This window comes from Herpailurus yagouaroundi, unplaced genomic scaffold (genome assembly GCF_014898765.1).
Source record: "Herpailurus yagouaroundi ecotype Mexico unplaced genomic scaffold, PumYag 29, whole genome shotgun sequence".
Lineage (NCBI taxonomy): Eukaryota > Metazoa > Chordata > Mammalia > Carnivora > Felidae > Herpailurus > Herpailurus yagouaroundi.
In genome coordinates, this window is record NW_024412377.1 from 94,457,511 (window position 1) to 94,484,379 (window position 26,869).

The 26,869-nt window shown below is 37.7% G+C and overlaps 1 protein-coding gene across 10 annotated transcripts in view; it reads right to left on the reverse strand.

Annotated features, from left to right (window-relative positions):
- The window catches only part of ATG10 (autophagy related 10), a 267,932-nt gene that overhangs the window by 226,051 nt on the left and 15,012 nt on the right, over positions 1–26,869 (reverse strand). For all 10 annotated transcript variants that reach the window (XR_005782828.1, XR_005782863.1, XM_040449437.1 and 7 more), the window contains one exon: positions 20,308–20,427. Coding sequence is in view for 8 of the 10 variants with exons in the window: in XM_040449420.1 (XP_040305354.1) it covers positions 20,308–20,427 (120 nt within the window). In the remaining 2 variants the exon portion in view is untranslated. The remainder of the gene's footprint in view (positions 1–20,307; positions 20,428–26,869) is intronic.

The following is a 26,869-nucleotide window of genomic DNA, read 5'->3' on the forward strand; positions in this document are numbered from 1 at the left end:
CATCTGGTAAGTGTAGCAGACTGACTGCATTAATGACCCCAATTTTTCAAGGCTCCCTATATTCTAACCCTTTGGTAGTGCCTTCTCACAATGACTCTGAGCTTGGCTCCCCAAGGGAAGTTTAATTAGAGGTCTTAAAGAGAGCTTGAGTGTTTCTTTTTTCTGTGTTTGGACCCTTACCACCACCATGAGAACAAGAACAGGCTACTAGCCTGCTAGAACATAGAACCAAGTTGAATCATCCCAACTGAGGCCATCTTAGACAAGCCAGCTCCCAGCCAACCCTCAGCTGAGTGTAGATACATACACAAGCCCTGCAGACATCAACTAAGCCTGTCACAGAATCGCAGAATGGTCTAGCTAATTATAAGCTTCTCAGAGATAATAAATGGTTGTTTTAAACCACTAAGTTTTGTAATGATTTACTATGCATCAAATACCTAACGGATATATCAAGGATCCTTAAACAACAACTTGGTGCCACACCATAACTTCTTAGGTGCTTTCAGTTATTAGAACTGTATCTTTCAGATAATCAGAACTCAAACTTATTATTATTTTTATGATTTTGAAGACTTCAGACTCAAAATCTATTTGAAGCTCTTTTCTCTCTAGTTCGATTCACACTCTCTGCAGCTTGGAATGTAAAAGTGAAGCAGAGTCTTGCTTAGAGGAATCTGTTGTCCCTCACTACTTCTTCCAGGAGCCCATGGCTTAAGAACTGGAAGTAGGAAGGACTGTCATCCCCTGGCTTAAGTAGATGGAGTCACAGTACCTTCTTTGTTATTTGCTCTTGCTTCTCTAGCTGATACTCACCTTGTATATGACAGGCAAGCAGCTGCTAGCTCCCTCAGAGGGTGACTGTATGGGCTCTTCAGAAGACCCTGCAGAGAAACCACCTCCTGGACACTTACCTAATATGGGCAATGACCTTGCACCCTCTACCACTGCAAAGGTCCTTTTACTTCCTGGCTTGAGGAGGACAATAGGAAAACAGGCCAAACCTAGCTACTCTCTGAAGTGACTATATTAAATAGATTAAATAGTGTCCTCCACCTTTGTAGTATCATCCTCAACTCTATTTAGCACTGTTCTAACAGAAAACGGAAGACTAGCCAGTCCATAGCTAAGCAAATGCTCAATGAGACAATGAAATGACCTTCCTCTTGACTTGAAGGCATCCCGTACTCTTTATAAGCAGTTCCTTGGACAAGGAAACGAGGGGAGGGGATTGTTTCTCATTACAGACTCTGCATTTCTCCTCTGCTAAATCTTATTCTCATACTGGGATGGGGTTCTTCAGGAATGGTCTCTGAGAACAGTCTCTACAGGCAGCATTCTGGTCCCAGTGGCTAGTAGATTATTCATAACAATCCAAATACAGAAAATTAGTTACTCAGGGTATTTTGTCTTCAGCTTAGGGCCTTAGCTGCAATTCTGGAACAAGATAAAAAGGTCCCACTCAACATACTGTTACACGGTTATTTTTAAATCTAAAGTATGCATTAAATTCCACTATACTGCATATTATTATAGAAAAATTCCATTTTTACAGAAATGCCAGTTTTATTAAAAAGACTGCCCTGAAGAGGTTATTTGAATGATACTTATTAACTTTTTATGTAAATTTTATGGTGTTTTCATGGATCCTAATTCACCAATTAAGGGATAAAAGAACATCGGCATTTTTAAAAATTTCTCATAATTTTTCAAATAACTTTTCATCTAATTAAGTTCTTCAGAGAAATTGTGAATTTTTATTTTTTATAGAAAACCAGATATTCAATCATCAATTTAACATTATTTGTTTGTGTACCTACTTTATATTTGGTGATATCCTAGTGGCATTGGGCGTATTAGCAAACAAAACAAAGATCTCTGTCCTCATAGACTAAGCCGGGAAAGAGAGACTTTAAACAATAAACATAATAAAAAAGTAAATTACAGAGCATGTTAGAAGGTAAATAGGGTGAGAAAAAGAAAACAGCAGAATAAGGGAAGTCAAGAGTGAGGGTGGCAGGTAGGGGCCCAAGTGTCTCAACATGTTGAAAATGTGGTCAGAAAGGCTTTATTAAGAAGATGAAAAGTGAGCGAACACATGAAGGATGGGAGGGATGGCAAGAGGAGGGTGGTCAGCCATATCTGGAAGAGGAATGGTCTAGACAGAGGGGCCAGCCAATTTAGAGGCCCCAGGCAGGAGTTCCTGTCTAGTGTTTCTCTAGTGTGTCTGAGGAACAGCAAGGAAGTGAGTGTGCCTGGATAGTTGTGAATGAAAGGAAGGGAATTAGGAGGGGAAGCTAGAAGAGTAAGAAGTGAGGAAGGAGCATATCACACAGTTTACAGTGTATTATAAATGTTTTGGCTTTTACTTAGAGTTGAGAAGTGACACAGTATGACTCGCATTTTAAAAGGGTTACACCATAGAAAGGCAACGGTGGAAGCAGGCAGATAGTTAGGAAGGTAACCCTAGCAAGAGTAAATGGTTGTTTATAGCAGAGTGGTAGCAGAGGAGATGATGAGAAATGGTCTGATCCTAGATATTATGAAGGTGGAGGCAACAGAATGACCTAATGGATTGGACACAGGGTATGAGAGAAATAGAGAAATTAATGTAAACTCCAGTAGCTTGAACAACTGGAAAAAAATGGGGTTGCCATCAATTGAGAGAAGGTCAGTTTGGTGGTACTAGGTAAGTTTGGGAGGAAGAAGACTCAGAGTTTAATTCTGGACATGTTGACTTCAGGATCTGAGAGGAGACATTCAAGCTGAAATGTCAAATAAGAAGTTGCCCTTATGGGACGTCTGGGTGGCTCAGGAGGTTGAGCATCTGACTTTGGTTCAGGTCATGATCTCACAGTCCATGAGTTCGAGCCCCGTGTTGGGGTCTGTGCTAACAGCTCAGAGCCTGGAGCCTCCTTCAGATTCTGGGTCTCCCTGTCTTTCTGCCCCTGTCCCCCATCTCTCTCTCTCAAAAATAAATAAACATTTAAAAAGTTAAAAAAAAGAAGTTGGCCTTATGAATCGAGAATTCAAGAGGGAAGTGTGGGCAGGGAATATACATTGGGGAGTAACTAGCATTTGATGCAATTTAAAATGATGACATTCAGGTTCATAGACAGCACAGTCACTAATATTATGAGGTTGTAAAAAAGGAGACTGAAAAAGAGTGAAGAGTAATATAGGAGGTATGCACAAAAGTGAGAACACCAAATGAAGAAAGTATATCAAGAACACAATGATAAATCCTGTTAAAAGCTACTAAAAAATTAAATAATTTACCAATGAGCTTGGAAGTAATGAACTCAGAGTTCACTGACATCATTACATAATAACATTGTATCCAATGGTTCATTCCACTAAAAAGGAGTTTTGCTATTTAATGAAAATTCTTCTCAAACAAATAGGTTTTTAAACACTACTCAATGACCCACTTATTTCAAATAATTCATTTTACAATGAAATGAAATACAATGACATATATATATACATATTCATATATATATACATATTCATATATATATGTGTATATATATATATATATATATATATATATATATATATATATAGAAACCTGGCCAAACTCCTTGCAACTTATAACATTTTAACTCAATTAAACAAATGCATATGGAGTATTTACTATGCTAATCACCAAGGATATAGAAGCGAGGATATAAAAACAAACTCCTGGCAGTCAAGCTTTCAGACTACTATTGGGGAATCAGGCAAGTAAGTATACAGATAATCACCACACAGAATTGTGCATCAATTATACGGAAATACAGAGAAGGGGGAATCTAAGTCAAACTTAGGGGTGACAGGTGCCTATCTGAAGAAGGTGATGCTTAAATTTAATCTCAAAAAAATATGTAGCAACTATGTACAAAAGTCACAAAAAAGGTATCAACTAATAAACATATGAAAATATGTTCAAATAAACTAGCTTTTAGGAAAATGCAAATTAAAGTTACCATGTGGCCTCCGGAGGAAGGACTTCAAATACTCTTCCCCAAAAAAATGACTTTGAAACTGTTCAAAATTGCTAAAAACAACCATTTCAGGAAACTGGCAATTAACCAAACTTAAATAACATAATAAGAGGTACTTATTCATGAAACACTTGTTGAAATTCGTTCACGAACGGTAGAAATCTGTGGCACTCCTGCTTGTGGCTACTGCCATCCCTTCCTAGTAGTGGTCAGGGTGAGCGTTCTCCCTGGACCACAGCTAGGATAGCTTTAAGGACAGAGAGGCTCAACTGATCCAGAGCCGAAGGTGAAAGAAAATATGCCATTCAGCGGTGTCTCCACTGAAAAAGCCCTCCCACCAGTAAGACTGAGGTAGCCATCCCATTTAGGACAAGCAACCAACCAGCAACATAATGAGAAAGGTAACAGAATGATCCTGGTAATAAGAGACCCACAGAGGGACCTGAACTCTGCAAACAACCTTCTGTCTTCCACCCACATGCCTTAAGGAAACCAAGCTGTCTTCGTGCCCTGAGCTGATGGTGAGGCTGCACACATGCACAGAGGACACAGGAGAAACAAGAAGGCAGGTCAGATTAGGAACCTGCCTGAACTATGAAAGAGTTCCTTAACTCACATATAGATCCTTCAGACAGGTGGAAATCTTACTCCACCCTTTGTGGTCTGGGTGTTTGAGCATAACTCTGATCAATCACAGACCATGAAACTATGCATAATGTAATGTTGAGAGAAAGAAGCAAGACTCAAAAGAGTACATCTTTTTTAGGCATGAGCCATGTATGCTTAGCTAAGGAGCCTGAACTGTACCCTGAAATAATGAAGAATCACTAAATGATTTAACCAGGGAGTGATGAACTGGAATTGCATTTTATAAGATCACTTTGGCAGGGTAGAAGGCAGTTTGGCAGAGAGCAAGATTAGACACAGAGAGCACAAATAACAACTTGAATCAAGACAATGGCAAAGGAAAGGAGAGCAAACGACGCACAGGTAAGCCAGTATGAACGATTTTTAAAGGAGGACTAAACTGGTATAATGATCCATTAGGTCTAGGTATTGAGGAGACAGAGGAAGGATGGTGAACTATCTACTGAAACAAAGCATTCGAATGATGAGGGGCTGAAAGATGATGAGCTCAGTTTTGATTACACGGAGCTCAAGGTTCACAGAACTCTCATATGTGAGACTGCTTATGTAATTAAACTTTGTGTAAAATCTATTGCTTAGAAAAAGATAGCTGCTATATGGAAGTATGGAACTGTAGTGGTCTAACACCCCAGGGTCTTGCTCCAGTTCTAGCTCAAACTTGGGCATATCAATTGCTTTCTTGGTTCTGAAGTCTATCATTTATTCAAGTTGGATACAAAATGAAGAAAATAAGACTGCCCCATATACTTACAAGAATGCCAAAAGCATAAAAAGAATGCTGCAAAACAAGAATACATTTGATTGCTGCTATAACACACAATTTGTTCTGGAAATTGTAACTAATAATATGACCAAAATAAAGCCATAATAAATATTGGAAAAGAAACGATATTTTCACTATGTCAGATGACCTGAAAGCACCATATAATTATTTTTAAAAGTACTAGAAGTAGGGGGCACCTGGATGGCTCAGTCAGTTGAGTGTCTGAATTCGGCTCAGGTCATAATCTCACAGTCATGAGTTCGAGCCCTGCATCAGGCTCACTGCTAGCAGTGTAGAGCCCACTTCCTCTTCTATATCCCCCTCTCTCCCTGCCCCTCCCATGTGCTCACGCACACTCTCTCTCTCTCTCTCTCAAAAATAAACAAACATTTTTTTAAAAATAAAAGTACTAGAAGTAGAAGACAGTTCATTTAGGTAACCAATTCCAGAAGATACCTAGCAATATCAATCTTTAAAGTGAAAACTTACTGTTTTCCTAAAAGGTAAGACAATGTTACAGATATTTAAGTTCACTCCAAATTTATAAACTTAAAAGAACACTCATTAAAACCCCAAATGGGAAATATACATATCAGGGAAATTCACCAAAACGATCACAACTTTACTAGGGTAGTATGATTTTTTATTATTTCTTTCTCTATATTTTTACAAACATCCATGATCATAATAATATTGTCTGTAGTTGAAGGCCTTTTCCAAGGCTTTGGAAATAAGCATTTTTCAAACTGAAACATGAAATTAACTCATAATAGGTCAGAGTACAGATATCTAAAAAGACAGAATGTCTCCTCAGCCAGCAAGATTTGACTATAATCCTATGACAACCAAAAGAGACTGGTCAATCATTACAACTTAAAAAAAAAAAAAAAATGAAATCAGTGAAGGAAACGTCAGCAGTGTCATTACACTGTTCAAGAGAAAGATTCTTACTCTACAAACCTGAAATTACAACTTGTCCTCAATGCTCTTGCAGAGCAACATGTGTGCCACTCTTAGATTATGCCATTAAATATCTCACTTATACAACTACACATGAGAATTTGTACTCATTCTGTGCTCATACAATTGTGATTGGTCCACCCACAAAACAGAAATGAATCGTCATGATGACAGGAGCAGTCTAGTTCACTTGATAATTCTATTTATTATAAATTAATAAATTAGATTCTAATCTATATATGTTTTTGAACCTCAGGGTAAGATTCTGGGCTTTATAAACTGAATACTGTAAAGATAACTCTCCACAAGGATTTTTGGAATACAGCCTGACACCCTGCCCAGTGAACCCAAACATCACTGTTAGCTGAGAATGTACTTTAAATTGTTAAGTGTGCATAATTACTATCACAATTTTAATTTTAATTTATAAATTTGTAAAGTATTATAGTTTTCCTTTCTCTGACACTCTTGATAATCTTTAAAAATGATGCTCGAAAATATTTAATTCATAAGTGATACAACCTGTTCTTCTTGAAATGATTGCTTAAGATTTGCATATGCTTAAGTGACAAATCATATCATAACACACAATAAATTATGAATGAAAAATCTAGTGTAACTGACTATGATTCAATGTTTATTACAAAAACACAGCATGCTGCTCCAAGTGCATTTTTCTCCTAATTGTCAAAGATAAACTTAAAAAAAAATAAAAATCTACTTTAGTCTAATCAAGAGACTACACCAATACAATATATTTAATCTTTATCTAGTGACATTCAGGCCCATAAATAATATTTCATTAATGTATACTGGATGGCTTAAGTAAATATAGCATTACACCAATTTAATAGAAGTAATATGCTCATAACTTCCCTAAAAAACAAGTATTAATACAGGGATATATATATATTTTTTTAAATAAGCTGGAGAAAAAGAAGAAAAGTTAAGCAAAAATTAAGTATTTCAAACCAGCAAATGTATTTTTTACTGACATAAAGCAACATATCTAAGAAACCAGTGAAAAATGTCTTTTAGTAAACATTAAAATTGTCATTTAACTTTAGCAAAGAATCGATCGAAGCATATTCTGTACACAGAGATAAAAAAAGTAGGTATTTAATATTTCACTTTTGAAATAAAAATAATTACTTCCAGCAACTCAATGTATAAATATCACAAAAGTGAATGGGTAAGCAAAGTAACAGTAATTAAGATACTAATTCCATTATTTACTCTCTAATTTGATTATGTTTCTGATAGAAATATCTAGTTAAGCTTATATATTATCAGGAAATTTGAGACATAGTGAAGAACTAGTCTTGTCAAATATACATGGAAAGCATTTTTAATCTCTCTCTTTTTTTTTAAGTTTATTTATTTATTTTGAGAGAGAGAGAGAGAGCACAAGTTGGGTAGGAGCAGAGAGAGAGAGGAGGGAGAATCCCAAGCAGGTTCTGCACTGTCAACACAGAGCCCAATCCAGGGCTTGAATTTACAAACCATGAGATCATGACCAGAGCTGAAACCAGATTCTTAATCGACTGAGCCACCCAGGTGCCCCTAATCCTCTTTAATAATGATGCACCTCAGAAATAATAGAAGTGAAATCTCTTTAACAGAACGAGGCTCTGCAATTCAAGATTTCATCATCTAATAGAAATTCACTCCCAATTGTCTGTTTAGCTCTCCACTTCATAAAAGTCTAAATCAAAATTTGTAGAAATAATGGATAAACTTGGAGGACATTATGCTAAGTGAGAGAAGCCAGTCACTAAAAGACAAATACTGTATGATTCCAAATTCACAGTAGCCAAATTCACAGAGATATAAAGTAGAAGAGAAAGTATTCCAGAGGCTGAGGGAAGGGGGCAATAGGAAATTAGTATTTAATGGGTACAAAGTTTCAATTTTGCAATATGAAGAGTTCTGGAACTTAGTTGCAAAACAATATGAATGTACTTTACTGAGCTGTAGCCTTCAAAATGGTTAAGATGGTATATATTATATATATTATGTACTTCATAATTTTAAAAATAAATTTCAAAATTGTAGAAATAGGAGCGCCTGGGTGGCTGAGTTGGTTAAGCATCCAACTCTTAATTTTTCTCAGGTCAGGATCAGAACCCCAAACCCCCTCACACCAGGCTCTTCTGTGCCGACAGTGTGGAGCCTGCTTGGGATTCGCTTTCTCCCCCTCTCTCTCTGCCCCTCCCCTGCTTTCTTGCTGTCTCTCTCTCTCTCAAAATAAATAAAATGAACTTTTAAAATATTATAGAAATAATATTTTATGTCTCTAGAATCTTTTCCTGAGTTCGTTCATTAATTTTTAATATATAATGATAAATAAATTTAGAGTGGACTTGAAGTACTGATAATTTGAAGACAGATGGGGAAAAAAGAAAGCCAAGTTAATCATTTATTTTTTACTTTTTTTTTTAAAACCTACTGTTGTATTTGATTCTCATTTAGTGAGCATAGGTTATGTTTCTTTTCTTTTTATGAACTTTATTGTCAAATTGGTTTCCAAACAACACCCAGTGCTCATCCCAACAGGTGCCCTCCTCAATGCCCATCACCCACTTTCCCCTCCCCCCTACCCCTCATCAACCCTCAGTTTGTTCTCAGTATTTAACAGTCGCTTATGGTTTGCCTCTTTCCCTCTCTGTAACTTTCCCCCCCCTTCCCCTCCCCCCCTGGTCTGTTGAGTTTCTCAGGATCCACATACAAGTGAAAACATGGTATCTTTCTCTGCCTGACTTATATTACTTACCATAACACTCTCCAGTTCCATCCACGTTGCTACAAATGGCCAGATTTCATTCTTTCTCATTGCCAAATAGTATTCCATTGTATATATAAACCACATCTTCTTTATCCATTCATCAGTCGATGGACATTTAGGCTCTTTGCATAATTTGGCTATAGTCGAAAGTGCTGCTATAAACATTGGGGTACAAGTGCCCCTATGAATCAGCACTCCTGTATCCCTTGGGTAAATTCCTAGCAGTGCTATTGCTGGTCATAGGGTAGATCTATTTTTAATTTTTTGAGAAACCTCCACCCTGTTTTCCAGAGCGGCTCCACCAGTTTGCATTCCCACCAACAGTGCAAGAGGGTTCCCGTTTCTCCACATCCTCTCCAGCATTTATAGTCTCCTGATTTGTTCATTTTAGCCACTCTGACCAGCGTGAGGTGGTATCTCAGTGTGGTTTTGATTTGTATTTCCCTGATGAGGAGTGACATTGATCATCTTTTCATGTGCCTGTTGGCCATCTGGATGTCTTCTTTAGAAAAGTGTCTATTCATGTCTTCTGCCCATTTCTTCACTGGATTATTTGTTTTTCAGGGGTGGAGTTTGGTGAGTTGTTTATAGATTTTGGATACTACCCCTTTATCCAATATGTCATTTGCAAGTATCTTCTCCCATTCCATCGGTTGCCTTTTAGTTTTGTTGATTGTTTCCTTTGCAGTGCAGAAGCTTTTTATCTTCATGAGGTCCCAATAGTTCATTTTTGCTTTTAATTCCCTTGCCTTTGGGGATATGTCAAGTAAGAAATTGCTGTGGCTGAGGTCAGAGAGGTCTTTTCCTGCTTTCTCCTCTAGGGTTTTCATGGTTTCCTGTCCTTTATCCATTTTGAGTTTATTTTTGTGAATAATGTAAGAAAGTGGTCTAGTTTCATCCTTCTGCATGTTGCTGTCCAGTTCTCCCAGCACCATTTGTTAAAGAGACTGTCTGTTTTCCATTGGATATTCTTTCCTGCTTTGTCAAAGATTAGCTTGCCATACTTTTGTGGGTCCAATTCTAGAGTCTCTATTCTATTCCACTGGTCTGTGTCTGTTTTTGTGCCAATACCATGCTGTCTTGATGGTTACAGCTTGGTAGAGGCTAAAGTCTGGGATTGTGATGCCTCCTGCTTTGGTTTTCTCCTTCAATATTACTTTAGCTATTTGGGGTCTTTTGGGGTTCCATACAAATTTTAGGACTGCTTGTTCTAGCTTCGAGAAGAATGCTGGTGCAATTTTGATTGGGATTGCATCAAATGTGTAGATTGCTTTGGGTAATATTGACATTTTAACAATATTTATTCTTCTAGTCCGTGAGCACAGAATGTTTTCCATTTCTTTGTATCTTCTTCAATTTCCTTCATAAGCTTTCTATAGTTTTAAGCATACAGATCTTTTACATCTTTGGTTAGTTTTATTCCTAAGTATTTAATGATTCTTGGTACAACTGTGAATGGGATCAGTTTCTTTATTTGTCTTTTGGTTGCTTCATTATTAGTGCATAAGAATGCAACTGATTTCTGTACATTGATTTTGTATCCTACAACTTTGCTGAATTAATGTATCAGTTCTAGCAGACTTTTGGTGGAGTCTATTGGGTTTTACATGTATAGTATCATGTCATCTGTATAAAGTGAAAGCTTGACTTCATCTTTGCCAATTTTGATGCCTTTGATTTCCTTTTGTTGTCTGATTGCTGATGCTAGCACTTCCAACACTATGTTAAACAACAGCGGTGAGAGTGGACATCCCTGTCGTGTTCCTGATCTCAGGGGGAAAGCTCTCAGTTTTTCCCCATTGAGGATCGTATTAGCTGTGGGCTTTTCATAAATGGAAAGCCAAGTTAATTAAATTGAGATATGTTACATCATTTTATATATGCTAGGGGTGCTTTAAAACAGTCTGTACCTGGCTGTGACTTGTTAATTGTGGGAGCTAGGTGATAGGTACATGCAAATTCATTACACTATTCTCTTTACTTTTGCACCTTGAAATTTTGTTATGGTAAGACATTAAAAATAAAAACAGCTGTGCAAATAAGAAACGTGTAAAATTCAGGAGGGCAACAGGATTGATCATAAAAAGATCATAAAAGCCATTTATGAAAAGCCCACAGCTAACATCCTCAACGGGGAAAAACTGAGAGCTTTTTCCCTGAGATCAGAACACGACAGGGATGTCCACTCTCACCGCTGTTGTTTAACATAGTGTTGGAAGTGCTAGCATCAGCAATCAGACAACAAAAGGAAATCAAAGGCATCAAAATTGGCAAAGATGAAGTCAAGCTTTCGCTTTTTGCAGATGACATGATATTATACATGGAAAATCCGATAGACTCCACCAAAAGTCTGCTAGAACTGATACATGAATTCAGCAAAGTTGCAGGATACAAAATCAATGTACAGAAATCAGTTGCATTCTTATACACTAACAATGAAACAACAGAAAGACAAATAAACTGATCCCATTCACAATTGCACCAAGAAGCATAAAATACCTAGGAATAAATCTAACCAAAGATGTAAAAGATCTGTATGCTGAAAACTATAGAAAGCTTATGAAGGTAATTGAAGAAGATATAAAGAAATGGAAAGACATTCCCTGCTCATGGATTGGAAGAATAAATATTGTCAAAATGTCAATACTACCCAAAGCTATCTACACATTCAATGCAATCCCAATCAAAATTGCACCAGCATTCTTCTCGAAGCTAGAACAAGCAATCCTAAAATTCATATGGAACCACAAAAGGCCCCGAATAGCCAAAGTAATTTTGAAGAAGAAGACCAAAGCAGGAGGCATCACAATCCCAGACTTTAGCCTCTACTACAAAGCTGTCATCATCAAGACAGCATGGTATTGGCACAAAAACAGACACATAGACCAATGGAATAGAATAGAAACCCCAGAACTAGACCCACAAACGTATGGCCAACTCATCTTTGACAAAGCAGGAAAGAACATCCAATGGAAAAAAGACGGTCTCTTTAACAAATGGTGCTGGGAGAACTGGACAGCAACATGCAGAAGGTTGAAACTAGACCACTTTCTCACACCATTCACAAAAATAAACTCAAAATGGATAAAAGACCTGAATGTGAGACAGGAAACCATCAAAACCTTAGAGGAGAAAGCAGGAAAACACCTCTCTGACCTCAGCCGTAGCAATCTCTTACTCAACACATCCCCAAAGGCAAGGGAATTAAAAGCAAAAGTGAACTACTGGGACCTTATGAAGATAAAAAGCTTCTGCACAGCAAAGGAAACAACCAACAAAACTAAAAGGCAACCAACGGAATGGGAAAAGATATTTGCAAATGACATATCGGACAAAGGGCTAGTATCCAAAATCTATAAAGAGCTCACCAAACTCCACACCCGAAAAACAAATAACCCAGTGAAGAAATGGGCAGAAGACACGAATAGACACTTCTCTAAAGAAGACATCCAGATGGCCAACAGGCACATGAAAAGATGTTCAACGTCGCTCCTTATCAGGGAAATACAAATCAAAACCACACTCAGATATCACCTCACGCCAGTCAGCGTGGCCAAAATGAACAAATCAGGAGACTATAGATGCTGGAGAGGATGTGGAGAAACGGGAACCCTCTTGCACTGTTGGTGGGAATGCAAATTGGTGCAGCCGCTCTGGAAAGCAGTGTGGAGGTTCCTCAGAAAATTAAAAATAGACCTACCCTATGACCAGCAATAGCACTGCTAGGAATTTATCCAAGGGATACAGGAGTACTGATGCATAGGGGCACTTGTACCCCAATGTTCATAGCAGCACTCTCAACAATAGCCAAATTATGGAAAGAGCCTAAATGTCCATCAACTGATGAATGGATAAAGAAATTGTGGTTTATATACACAATGGAATACTACGTGGCAATGAGAAAAAATGAAATATGGCCTTTTGTAGCAACGTGGATGGAACTGGAGAGTGTGATGCTAAGTCAAATAAGCCATACAGAGAAAGACAGATACCATATGGTTTCACTCTTATGTGGATCCTAAGAAACTTAACAGAAACCCATGGGGGAAGGGAAAAAAAAAAAAAAGAGGTTAGAGTGGGAGAGAGCCAAAACATAAGAGACTGTTAAAAACTGAGAACAAACTGAGGGTTGGTGGGGGGTGGGAGGGAGGGGAGGGTGGGTGATGGGTATTGAGGAAGGCACATTTTGGGATGAGCACTGGGTGTTGTATGGAAACCAATTTGACAATAAATTTATTTTTTTTTCAACTTTTTTTTTTTTTTTTTAATTTTTGGGACAGAGAGAGACAGAGCATGAATGGGGGAGGGGCAGAGAGAGAGGGAGACACAGAATGGGAAGCAGGATCCAGGCTCTGAGCCATCAGCCCAGAGCCCGACGCGGGGCTCGAACTCACGGACCGCGAGATCGTGACCTGGCTGAAGTCGGACGCTTAACCGACTGCGCCACCCAGGCGCCCCGACAATAAATTTAATATATTAAAAAAAAATCAGTTTAAAATTTTTAAAAATTTTTTAATGTTTATTTATTTATTTTTGAGAGACAGACAGAGCATGAGTGGGGGAGGGGAAGAAAGAGAAGGAGACACAGAATCCAAAGCAGGCTCCAGGCTCTGAGCTGTTAGCACAGAGCCTCATGAGGGGCTCAAACCCACAGAACTGCAAGATCATGACCTGAGCTGAAGTTGGACACTTCACCAAATGAGCCAACCAGGTGTCCCAAAAATCAGTTTAAATTTCTAAGAAGAAAATGAAATTGCAAAATTTTACTCTATCTAAATTAGGAAATAAGCCCTTTCAATCAACTATTCCTGAGCTATAAAGAAAGTAATTAAAATATTTCTAGTGTGTTGCTATGTAAATTTCAAAATATAATCAAGCAGGTTTAACGAGAGATGGGAATTAATGTTGGTGGGGAGGCCCTTTAGTTCTTCTTCAACAATAACATATAAAATAGTATTAACCGTATAAAATCCAATCTCAAGATTAGGTAGAATGGTATTTTGTCTGCAGTATCTGAATATCTCTCTTGCTATTTTTGTTATACAAAAGTGAGAGAAGAAAGTTGGAAACCCACAGGAAATTATTTTATCAATAACCTGTGAAAGGTCAAATCACAGAACTGAGGTCCTAAACTAATGTATTCCTCTCTAGCAGGTAAAAACAGAAAAACAAAAAATTTAGAAGGTAAGTTTCTTTGAAGTTTTAAACTCTGCACAAATCCCCAAAGGGGGTCTAAATCTAAGATAAGGCTAAGAACAGTAATTACTAACAAAGTTTAGGGTAAAGAGTAAATTATGACAAGATAGAAGAAAAGGAAGCATATATGGAACCTACATAAAAGTAGACAAAATAGTACCAAATTCAAAGCTATATATACATTACCCATACTCAATACATATTAAGATTTTGCCTCATTTGTTTCATCTATCCCTGGTTTGTTTTTTATTTTGCTAAGCTAAACTGGTATCATTTTATACTTTATTCCATAATCAAATATCCCTATCTTTAAAAAGGCCCTTTTACAGTTGATTTGTTTGAGTCAAGATCACAAATTACATTAGGTTATGTGTCTTGAATTTTTGAATTCTAGAGTAGTGCTGCTCCAAGTGTGGTCTGAACTGGTGTCTGTTCATGTACTGATTATTGTTAGTCCAAAAACTATTATCAAAATCCTCACACTCTTTGCCATACGTCAAAACGATAAATTCAGAAAAGAAAAGTAAAGACTTAGAAACTTTCATAGCAAGTTGACACTGTCAAAACATCCAAGTGCATGGTCAGTGGACCTGTGACCCTGAACCAGGCTGGTGGTCGTCACTGTCCCATAGTGACTCACATATGACCTAAGCTACATACTAGTCTTGCACATGGGGACCACTTACTGGTCACTGCCCAGAAAGGATATTTTAATAACAAACTTGCTAGATAGAGATGCAATCCTCTCTTCACTTCTTTATCCAACCATTAAATTTTTAAGGAAATTGGATCAGCTGTCCTTTAGATTTCTGTGTTTCCCTATTTGTTTCCTGTGATATCAATTAACTTGGTTCTCTATCAACTGACTTCTTTAATCGATTTCTATTCAGGCTCAACATTTTGAGCAAGAATATTTCATGGACTGTGCTCTGTGATTCAAGTTATAAAACTTCAGCAAGTATGGGGCGCCTGGGTGGCTCAGTTGGTTGGGCAGCCAACTTCAGCTCAGGTCATGATCTCACAGCTCGAAGCCTCGTTAGTTCGAGTCCTGTGTCACGCTCTGTGCTGACAGCTGAGAGCCTGAAGCGTGCTTCCAATTCTGGTCTTCCCCCTCTCTTTGTCCCTCCCTGCTTGCTCTCTCTCTCTCTCTCAAAAATAAATAAACATTAAAAAAAAAAAACTTCAGCAAGTATATCATATCTGGATGCACTATTTTTAGTAATGTCATAACTAATCACTAGGTTCACGTGATCAATCCCTCCCTCCTTTCGAAATTCCCCATCAACTTTTCACCTAATAGTTTCATCCAGTGATTACTATCACTTAATTCATTTCATTAGACATTGAAAAGTAATGATTTTCTAATTCTACCATCATTTCTATGTTTATTAGATGGAATTTTGAAAAAATAAAAGTTCCCTTATCACATTAGTCTATTTAGTTACCATGAAATTAGATCATACACAAAAAGTAAGATAAATGTTTATCTCTTTCCTTTTGACTAATAATTTTCTAACAAAAATCTTGATGTCCTAGATTCTCCCAATAATGTTCAATGGAGACTCTTCTACTCTATTCTCTCCTGTGTCTGTTCATTCTATCATTTTCTCTCTCTGTCTCTCTTTCTCTTTTATGAACTCTTGGATTTTGAAGATACTTGTCTTTCAAGCTGTTGCATTCATTGTTATTTGCCATCTTTTGCTCTTCCTTATCCTAGAAGACTCAGAATAATATACCAAGGCCAGTACAGTTGGTGCTAAATACACTTAAACAGAACTTTGTGAAAAGTTAACTGCAATTTCATTTATAGCATTATTTCTGTAATAAAAGACACTGAAAATTTCAAACAACTAGCTAAAAATTATAACCATAATTTGGCTTTTCATGTGCCAGAAACAGTGCTAAACTCTTTGAATGTAAATCTCATTTAATCTACACAACTACGATGTTGTATGGTGGGTATTATTTTTATTCCTATCTTACAAAAAAAGAAAATAAAGGGTACGTAGGTGGCTCAGTTGGTTAAGCGTCTGACTTCGGCTCAGGCCATGATCTCACAGTTTGTGGGTTTGAGCCCTGCATCGGGCTCTGTGCTGACAGCTCAGAGCCTGGAGCCTACCTCAGATTCTGTGTCTCCCTCTCTCTCTGTTCCTCCCCAACTCACACTCTTTGTCTCTCAAAAATGCATAAACATTAAAAAAAATTTTTTTTTAAAGAAAAGAAGTTTGGAGACGTTAACTAACTTGGCCAAAATCCAGCTAGTAAAGGGTAAAGGAAGGATTTATAGCCATGTTTAAGCCTAAAGTTAATGCTCTTAAATTGTATCTTTAATATCTGACAAAACATTCTGTTAAACAATGGCTCTCAACAAGAGTGTACCACCTCCCTGACAGGTTTGTAAATGTTGGGGGTACGGAAACAAGAACAGTCCTGTCCAGATGCCAAGAGCATGCATTCCACTGAAAAATAATGACTTAGAACTATTCTCCCTATTCCACATACCTTTAAAATATAAAAATTGAAACTACTTTGATGACTTTAAGAAACTGTTTTATTTTTAAATTTTTAAATTATTTATATGTTTCATTAATTCACACTGCTCTTCTCATTAACTTTGCAGGGGAAGTAATGTTTTGCCTTATCTGTAAAGTTGAATTTAACCAATTCTCTAAATATCGTCATAATTCTTTTAAATTTAAGAAATAAAATGGATGGTGCCAAATCTATTTATAAACAATCCTGAAGGTATGAGTGACAACATGGGTACTCCTTAAAGGAGACGCTCTATATAGGGATAAACAGGATTCTTCTTAAAAAAATTTTTTTTTAAATATTTATTTATTTTTTGAGAAGAAGAAAGAGAGAGCATGAGCAGGGGAGGGGCAGAGAGAAGGAAAGACAGAATGAAGCAGGCTCCATACTTTCAGCTTTCAGCACAGGGCCCGACACAGGGCTCGAACTCATGAACCGCAAGATCATGACCTGAACTGAACGAAGTAGGACACTTAACCAACTGAGCCACTCAGGCACCCCACCAAGATTCTTCTTAAATATAACTTGCAGGGAAAAAAAATGGTTTTTAGGGGTGGAGGGAGGCATTACGAAGGTATACAAGGATATACAAGGTGATGTATATGTTCACTCTCTTCAATGTATTGAGGGCTCATAGGTCTATATACACATCAAAACATCAAACTGTGTACTTTAAATATGTTCAGCTTGTTGTTTCCCAACTATACTTAAAGACAACTATGTTTTAGCAAAATAAAAATAAACTTCTGGAGCCTATAAAGTAAAACAACAGTGTAAGTATTCTCCTCAACAGTCCCACAAAAAAAATGAGATATAATACATATGTAAGGTTTGAAAGAAAAAACCAAGTGACTGATTCATAATCTACTTCATAAAACTAACACAAAACTGCAGCAATTAAGTGGCAAAAATACTAACATCCCAAAATTCAGAAGAAAGGTATGTGCTTTGCCTAGAGCCCCCTTTACTAAGATCAACACCATGCACTGAGGCAGGGCAAGGTAAGAAACCACAGTCCTACCACACACACACACCCAATCCCAGAAGTCATCAACTGGCCACACATATCCTACATACTATACATCACCGGCATGTTGGATTTGGTCCTGACTTTGAAAAATCTTTTTTAATTAGTTACCAATATTTGAAAATTTAGAGATTTCTCCCCCCTAGATCTTTTTCACTTTTCTTGGAAGATCTGGTAACCCCTGGGTCCATGTTCCCAACCTGGCAATAAGACAAGCACTCTGATCAGCTACAGGCCATAGGATTCAGTGTCCATATTGTCTTGTACCTAGCAGCTTGACCCTTTTATGTTACCATGCCCAGATTTCAAGGCTTTTGAGTTTGCAGTTCTTGCCCTAAGGCTATATTTTCTCTAAACAGTGTTTTGTTTTCTTTTGGTACTATCTATGGGCTCACCCCCACATTAAAGAAAACTGCCCTTAATTAGAGGTGCAATTCTCATTCCAAGGGTAGGGAACTTTCCTAACTCAGCAGGCAGTGGCAACAAACAAGGAGCCAAACACAGCCATCCCTATCTATCCCTGAAGCAGAGGCGAGACAAGAATAAAAACAAATCCTGGAAACTAGTTTCTGATGCACTAGTTTCAACAAATTCAATGAGGAAATTTCGAACAGGTATTTAAGGATTATTTTATGAATCTCCCTCCTAGAGACCTACCCCAGCACCCCCCAACATGTGCATGCATGCACGCACACACACACACACACACACACACACACACACACACACAGTCCCAGCTCCCTCCCTAACCGATTCAGGTCACTGAAATGGTAACTGGAGTATCTATTATTCTACCTCCAGCTTAAGACAAAAGAAAATTTCTTTTTAAAAAAATCTGGTGAGGGACACCTGGGTGCCTCACTGGGTTAAGCACTGACCTCTTGATTTGGGCTCTGATCATGATCTTGCTGTTGGTGACTTCAGGCCCCATGTTAGGCTCTGAGCTGACAGTGTGGAGCCTGCTTGGGATGCTCTCTCTCCCTCTCTCTTTCTGCCCCTCTCCCGCTCATTCTCTCTCTCTCAAAATAAATAAATAAACTTTTTTTAAAAATCTGGTAAAAAGGAAAACTTTCAAAGAAATAACCATCAAATTATTACCGGTCAAAAGAGGTCAGAAAGCTATACTCATTCAATGAATAAACAACCAGCACTTTCTAAAATCATTATATATCAGAAACAATGATACTACAGTTAATGAAGGAGATATGTTATTATTATTACTTATTTTTCAACTCAATTCATAAAATAAGAGAAATATTACAAAGAAGGCAACAAAAATTCCTCATTTGCAGATGACCTCATTCTACCTTAGAAGTCACAAGAGAAATCACTGAGACTAAAAGGAGAACTCAGGTGATGGTAAGGTTACAAAGTTGACATACAAAAGCAACTTTTATATGTCAATAATCACAGAAGAAATAAGATTAATAATCTCAAAAAGAATAGCAAACAAAATTATAAAATACTCAGGAAAAAGATTAATAATAGGTGCTAATAATAAGGTCATGTTATCCTGGAGCAGGAGATGCCACAGAGGCTTAAGAACTGTCCAATAGGGCTGGAGTCTCCCCTGACATTCCCCACCCCAACCCCCATGAAAACTTAGCTGGCATATGACCCAAAGGAAATCATGGCTTCTCTCTCCAGTGGCACTCTAGACTGAATCAAGACCTGGATTTCCCTGGCCTAGTTCTGAATCATAGGAATCAGTTCAAAACTATTCACATTTCTCAGAATTCATACAGAAAACAGCCAATAAGCAAAAAAACAGGAATCACCACTTTTTTAGGAATGAGATTAAGGCATCAAGCAAAGGAAACATCCTCTCTGAAAATTATCTCAATGAACTCTTTAAAAGCTTGTGGCAGAGAATCTTAACTAAATGTCTGTGTGGAAATAGATAAGTACATAGACCTTTCACACTGTTATTACCAAACAGAATCAAAAGAAAGAATGTTTTGGAATGTGTTTATGATATTAAGAAATTCCCAATTAATTCAGTTCTCAGTATTTCAGAATTTGTGATTGTTTGACTATGATTTGGTTTCAGGATTATCTTTCCACTCTCTGGACAAAAGTACTTTCCTAAGAAAATTAATAGTGTAAATAAATGGTTTGAAGCACCACAGAAGCATCTGTTTACATTCAGATAGTTAATATGCTAAGCATTCTTATCTATTAAATTAAAGCAGGTCACCTAAGGACTTTTCTAGATAATACTTCATTAGCTTAATTATAATGAGTATATATAGTTGAAGCAATAAAATGGACATCTGTTTTAAAACATCTTCAATTCAAGCCTTTTACTAAATCAAACTAGCTTTCACATATTAGTTTCAATTACTGAGGTTTACATGGTAAAAAAAAAAAAACCTTCATTTATATAGAATATAAAAATTTCTGTTCTTACCTTCAAAGTTCTCCATTCCCAGCCATCACCTATCTGCTGTGAATGTCTAATGAACTCTGCACAACAATGCTGGAATGTTTTTTCTCCAAAGAACTCATCTTCTTCCATACTAAATGATAACTGCAATATAAAAACTAAGTATAAGCATCAGCTGTGGAATGAATGCTAAAAGTAATTCTGCTAAATCACTTATTTCTTCAAACCAAAATTTGGGACACTGAACGGAAAATATTCTCAGAGCCATTCCAAAAAAGTGTCACATTTCCATCTTTCTCAGTCTATCCCCATTTTTTAATCAGGAAGAAAATGTGATCAACATGAAAACTGAAAACCTAGATTTATGGGGCGCCTGGGTGGCTCAGTTGGTTATGCATCCAAAAGCGTCCAACTTCAGCTCAGGTCATGATCTCTCAGGTTCATGAGTTCCAGCCGGGTATCAGGCTTTGTGTTGACACCTCAGAGCCTGGAGCCTGCTTTGGATTCTGTGTCTCCCTCTCTCTCTGCCACTCCCCCACTTGTGCTCTATTTCAAAAATAAACATTAAAAAAAAATTATTTAATCTAAATTTATAACAAATGTGTATCTAGGGTTCAAAAAGTTAATCTGTCCATAAATTTAGTTTCCAGAGCTTAATTTTATCTCACTTCTTCTAAGCTAATGTTTCCAAACAATCTCTTCAGAGCTTCCTTCTCTACTTCCTACCTTACTTAGCCCTTACGTAGATAGCATGGCAGTGCTTAGTAGAGCTGAGCTGTTCTTCACACTTATTAGAGTTCACCTCTCTAACAAATGATGTTCTAAAGCCTGAAAGTATTAGTTCTTCAAGGTGTAAAGTTAGGATCACCTTGGTAATTACCTACTTTATAGAATCTACAAATGTGACAAATCAAGGAATAGCCACATATTTGTTACATAAGTATGTCCAAAACATAAAGTATTTATAAAAAGAGAATTTTAAAGCTAGAAAGAAACTGATACATTATGTAATTCAAGTCCCTTAATGAGAAAAATTAGACCAAGTGAATTCCCATGGTCTCCTCTTTGGTGAAAAGCACCAAGAAAATTAGCACTTGTTGACTGCTTAGTTTGTCAAGCACAATGCTAAATACTTTTTTTTTTTTTTAATTTTTTTTTCAACGTTTTATTTATCTCTGGGACAGAGAGAGACAGAGCATGAACAGGGGAGGGGCAGAGAGAGAGGGAGACACAGAATCAGAAACAGGCTCCAGGCTCTGAGCCATCAGCCCAGAGCCCGATGCGGGGCTCGAACTCACGGACCGCGAGATCGTGACCTGGTTGAAGTCGGACGCCTAACTGACTGCGCCACCCAGGCGCCCCTATACTTTAAATTCCCATTTAACCCTCACACAACCCAAAGACTATTGTTATCCTCATTCCCCAAATGAAAAGGAGAAAGTAACCTGCTCAAGAAATGCAAATGAGAAAGGATTCAAACCCCAGGAGGGCTCCAGGGCCAATGATCTGTCTATACTAGCTGATTCTCAGTGCAGTATTCTTTCTGATTATTCAAATTTAGTATGACCTATACAAGCATTTGTTCACTCATACAACAAATATATACTTAATATCTATAGTAGGTACTGTGTGTGGTGAAGGTTAGAAATACAAAATGAAAAATATATATATATACAGCCCCTGCCTTGTATGAGCTCACACTGTAATAAAGGGAGATAAGCAATAAAAATCGTTACAGTAGAAACTCCCTTAACCAACTTCCATTCAACCAACTTGCCAGGTTAATCAAAATAGTATCCATCCCCTCAGTAAAACACTGACTGGTGTCTACAGCATTCTGATCATGAAGCACCTCCCTTCCCATCAGTTAAGTTTATGTTAACAAACCACATGTGTATATTATAAATACTACTTTAATTAAATACTCCACAAACCAAACCAATAAAATATAAGTAAAAAAAATAATAACTCTTATTTCTATGATTTAATGCCTCAGAAAGACTTTATAACAGTAAGTCTCCATAAGAAAAAGAAGCTATCATTGAAGTAGGTATGGACAATGTAACCAAAAAAATCGGTGGGGGAAAAACCAAAAAAAATGGTGGGAGGAAAACCATACAAATCTAGGATTCCATGCTCAGATTGCTACATGAATGGCTTGAATTCTTTCTTTTAAACCAAAATTGGAGGGGCTCCTGGGTGGCTCAGTCGGTTGAGCATCCAACTCTTGATTTCAGCTCAGGTCATGATCCCAGGGTTGCAGGATTGAGCCCTGCACTGGGCTCTGCACTGAGCTTGGAGCCCGCTTAAAATTCTCCCTCTCTCTCTCTCTCCCTCTCCCCTGCTTGTGCTGAAAAGAAAAAAAAAATGGAAATATAGAGGATGCATTCTGGGTTCCAAATTCATGAAGGAAGAATGAATTCCAACCAATTACCCATACTCAAAGAAAACCCCTTAGTCATACATGAGACAACTGGCAAATGAATGTATTTCTGTTCTAAGTATTTTTCTTAAGTATTTTAACTCTAGCTTTAATCAACGTCTTCAATTAATTGCTCAACTCTTAATTCTGACAGCACTGGAAAACAGGACTTCTATTTAAAGTACACACAAATGATGGAGTCCCTTATAAAGAGGGGATAGTGTGGGAGGGTGTGTGGGTGGGCGTGAAGATGAATCTTTAAGGTATATAAGAGTTTTTGTAGAGCAGATTGTCAGTGGGTGAAGCACAAGGGTTAGAACAGTAGTCTAAGCAGGAAAAATGGTATGAACAAAGGCAAGTTAGGGTGTAGAGAACACTAAGACTGATCTCAGAAACATGATGCAGGAAGTATAGAAGGTATAGGGAGATAGAGATAGTCTAGTCATATGCAAATTAAACTTGGCTGCCCTCTACTGGAGCTGAAAGACAGAGTGAAGGCCTCAAAGATACAAGATGGAAGAGTTCTAAACTTCTTGAAGGGAGGTTTGTGTGCCATGCAAGAGTTTGGACTACAAGGTGGTTGTGATTACCTTCAGCAATAATCAGTTCACCACATATGGGAACCAGTAGGGAGCTGCACTGGGCACACATGCAAAGCTAAGGTTTTGCTGGGTGGATTCAGTGTATGGATACATATAGAAGAAGGAATAGAATATGCTAGTGAGAATAGTTCAGAGTTTAGGTAGGAAACATACCAAAAGAAGACTGAAGGGGCTATGAAAATATGGTAGTATCAAAGAGTATTAAACACAAAAAGGGCTAACAACAACCATAGTGAAAGGAAGGAAAAGGAAGCCTAGGAAGACTATGAGACTTTAGAACTTCAGGAGAGCTTACCAAGTATATAAAGTAACTTAGAGAAGAAGGTCACTGGATCTCAGTAAGTTTAGATAATTATGAGAATTGAAGTGCCTGGGTGGCTCAGTTGGTTATGCATCCGACTCTTGATTTTGGCTCAGGTCATGACTCTGTGAGGTCGGGCTCTATGCTGACAGCACAGAGCCTGCTTGGGATTCTCTCTCTCCGTCTCTCTGTCCCTCCCCTGCATGCTCGCTCTCTCTCTCTCTCTCTCTCTCAAAATAAATAAATAAACATTAAAAAAAAGAAAACTATGAGGCTTATGTTTGCTGTTTTCCACATGGATACTGAAGTTACTTAGAATTATTTGGAGAGCTGGTGGGGTGGAGAGCTCTTTAAATAAGGTGGAAGATCAAATGAAAAATTTGTAAATGACAAGGGACAAATGGTAGGAAATGGAAGAGCACAGAGATGATAAGTGATACATGGTGTATAATCCTGAGTTCATCAAGAATAAGCACTAATAAACATACATGTGATCCTGATGAGTTAGAACACAGCCTTGGATTCCTCCTCAAGATGGTGGTAAAAGTTGCCAGTAGGGACAGTATGTAAGGAAAAAAACAAAAACAAACAAAAAACCTAGCTTGCTATGTCTGGTGGAGCTGAATTTCATAGGATACGAAAGTCCTCAAAAAGAGCTTCCAAGGAGCCTCAAAGGAGCAGGATATTGACAAGAGGCTAGAGAAGCAGTGACCTAAAATTGGCCCTGGGGTAGGTAGTGGAGGCTACCAGCAGTCTCCATACCCTGAAATTTATAGGGTGGAGGAAGCAGCAGCTTCCACTCAAAGAACTTCAGTTTTTGTTTGTTGTTCTTTGTTTCAAAGCCAAGTTTCCTTTAAAACTAGTTAGTGGAAGCAATGACCTGTGAAGATGTTAACGTCATGTGATATGTAAGTGTGAAAACTGATCCACACTACATCCACTCGGCACCCCCACCCTAGAAATTCACAATACACACTGTGGTGGGGAAACTACTAACTTGGGGTTTCCTGATGCTTTTAACCATAAAATTCTTTTTCTGGGAATACTTAATTTACTTCACAGAATGTAGTAAAGACAATAATGGGTTTAGGATTTATATGTTTGTTTATTGCAGATGTGTGCTCCTGAAATCACAATGGAAAATCTGAGAGGGTAAGAAAACAGTGGGAGAATAGGTTTGGGAAAAGAAAGCAGCAAGTACAGGAATGGAAGTACATAAGAGACAATAAAGTACCAGTACTCAGTACTTCTACTGAGGCAGTCATCAAATGTTTCAGGTATGGATGAGAGATCTCCAGGTTACATACCAAATCCCGGTTAAGGAGCTTCAGTGCATACACAAGTTGAGAAAGTGATACCTAAGAAAGAAGACACTAAAAGGAAGAACGGAAGCCAACTTACCAAAGGAGGGAGGCAAAGGAACAGAATGCACAAAAATCTGAACGTAAGGGAAGGTCTGGTAATCGAAGAACTCTTGCTTAACTGAAATACAGACGTAGAAGAGAGGTACTGAGAGAACTACTGCTGATGAAGACAGAAGAGCCTGGTACCCTGAGGGCTGAAAAGGGTGTTGAAAGTGGGGGGAATCTGATCTTATTTGCATTCTGGCTTCCAGGAGGGACTACAGGCTTTGCCTGACTAAATGAAGACCAGTTGATAGTCTCTAGCAATAATCCAGGAAAGACAAAATGATGCTAAACAGAGCCAAACACTGGAGGTAGGGTAGAAGAGGGAGGGATTCAAAAGACATTTTGCTGGTATACTCATTACAACTGGTGATCTTGATATGTGAGGGATAGATGAGAGAAAAGATTTAAGAGAGATTCCCAGCTCTTCACCCTAGGTAGTGGTGCACTGAGCAAGAGCAGGTTTGGGGACTGAGATGGGCTTAATTTAACCACACTGAGCTTGAGTTTAAAAAGCCTGTGGAATAACCACGTGAAGGGAATCTAGCAGGCATTTGGAGATGGATCTGGAATTCAGAAGGAAAGAGAGATCTGGGCCAGAAATATTGATTGTAAATCAACATTACATAAATAAGAGAACACATATGATCACTCAGAGAGAGGATACAGAACTAGAATAGGGAGACCAAAAAGGAGCAGTCAGAAAATTAGGGTTTTTTTTTTTAACTATATAATGACCCTGGCATATATTGAGATACTAAATCAAACAAAAATTGAATGTAATTCATTTAAAAAAATACTAATATATTTTGGCATATTTTATAAATTCCAAACAAACCCTTATTTAACAACAAAATTGAACTAAAGTAAAAACACTCCATTCCTTAAGGGGCCCCCCCCCCCCCGGTTACTTGAGGTTTACCTAACTATTCAAAATGTTAGTTGAAACATAAAATTTCACTCAATAGCCATAGTTTATCTAATTAACAGCTCTGTGCCAGTAGCAAGATGACAGCACATCAAAGCACCAATTAATATTTGGTTGAATACTTTTAAAATTATCTAAGGACTGGGCTTTGCTGAAGGATGTTACATATAATAATACATACACTTATGGCTTGATTACAAAATTAAGAACTATATTATATTAAAATGATATCCATCTCAATTTGAATCATTATATCATAATGAAATATCACTGAATAATTATTGTCTCTTTGCTCAAGTAAGAATATTTCAACTTTCTAAAAATGAAAACATAATACAATCAACATTTTTTTTTTAAATTTTTTTTTTTCAACGTTTATTTTTGGGACAGAGAGAGACAGAGCATGAACGGTGGAGGGGCAGAGAGAGAGGGAGACACAGAATCAGAAACAGGCTCCAGGCTCTGAGCCATCAGCCCAGAGCCCGACGCGGGGCTCGAACTCCCAGACAGTGAGATCGTGACCTGGCTGAAGTCGGACGCCTAACCGACTGCGCCACCCAGGCGCCCCTACAATCAACATTTTTATATACACTTTTCAAGCTGTAATACACTGGTCTCTACCAAGTTTATAGACTAGTAGAGGCAGAAATGAGAATATTAGAACTTCCTACTATGAGATGCCTAAAATTATGGCCAAAAATGGAAATAACCACAACTGCAGCTTAATAAGTAAAAATGGCAAGAATTTATTTTGCAAATATAAAACCTTAGACATGTGAACTTCCTCGGTTTCCAGACGTAAGCTTAAAAATAAATTCAGACTTGGGGCGCTTGGGTGGCTCAGAAGGTTAAGCATCCGAGTTCGGCTGAGGTCATGATCTCACAGTTTGTGTGTTCAGGCCACACATCAGGCTCTGTGCTGACAGC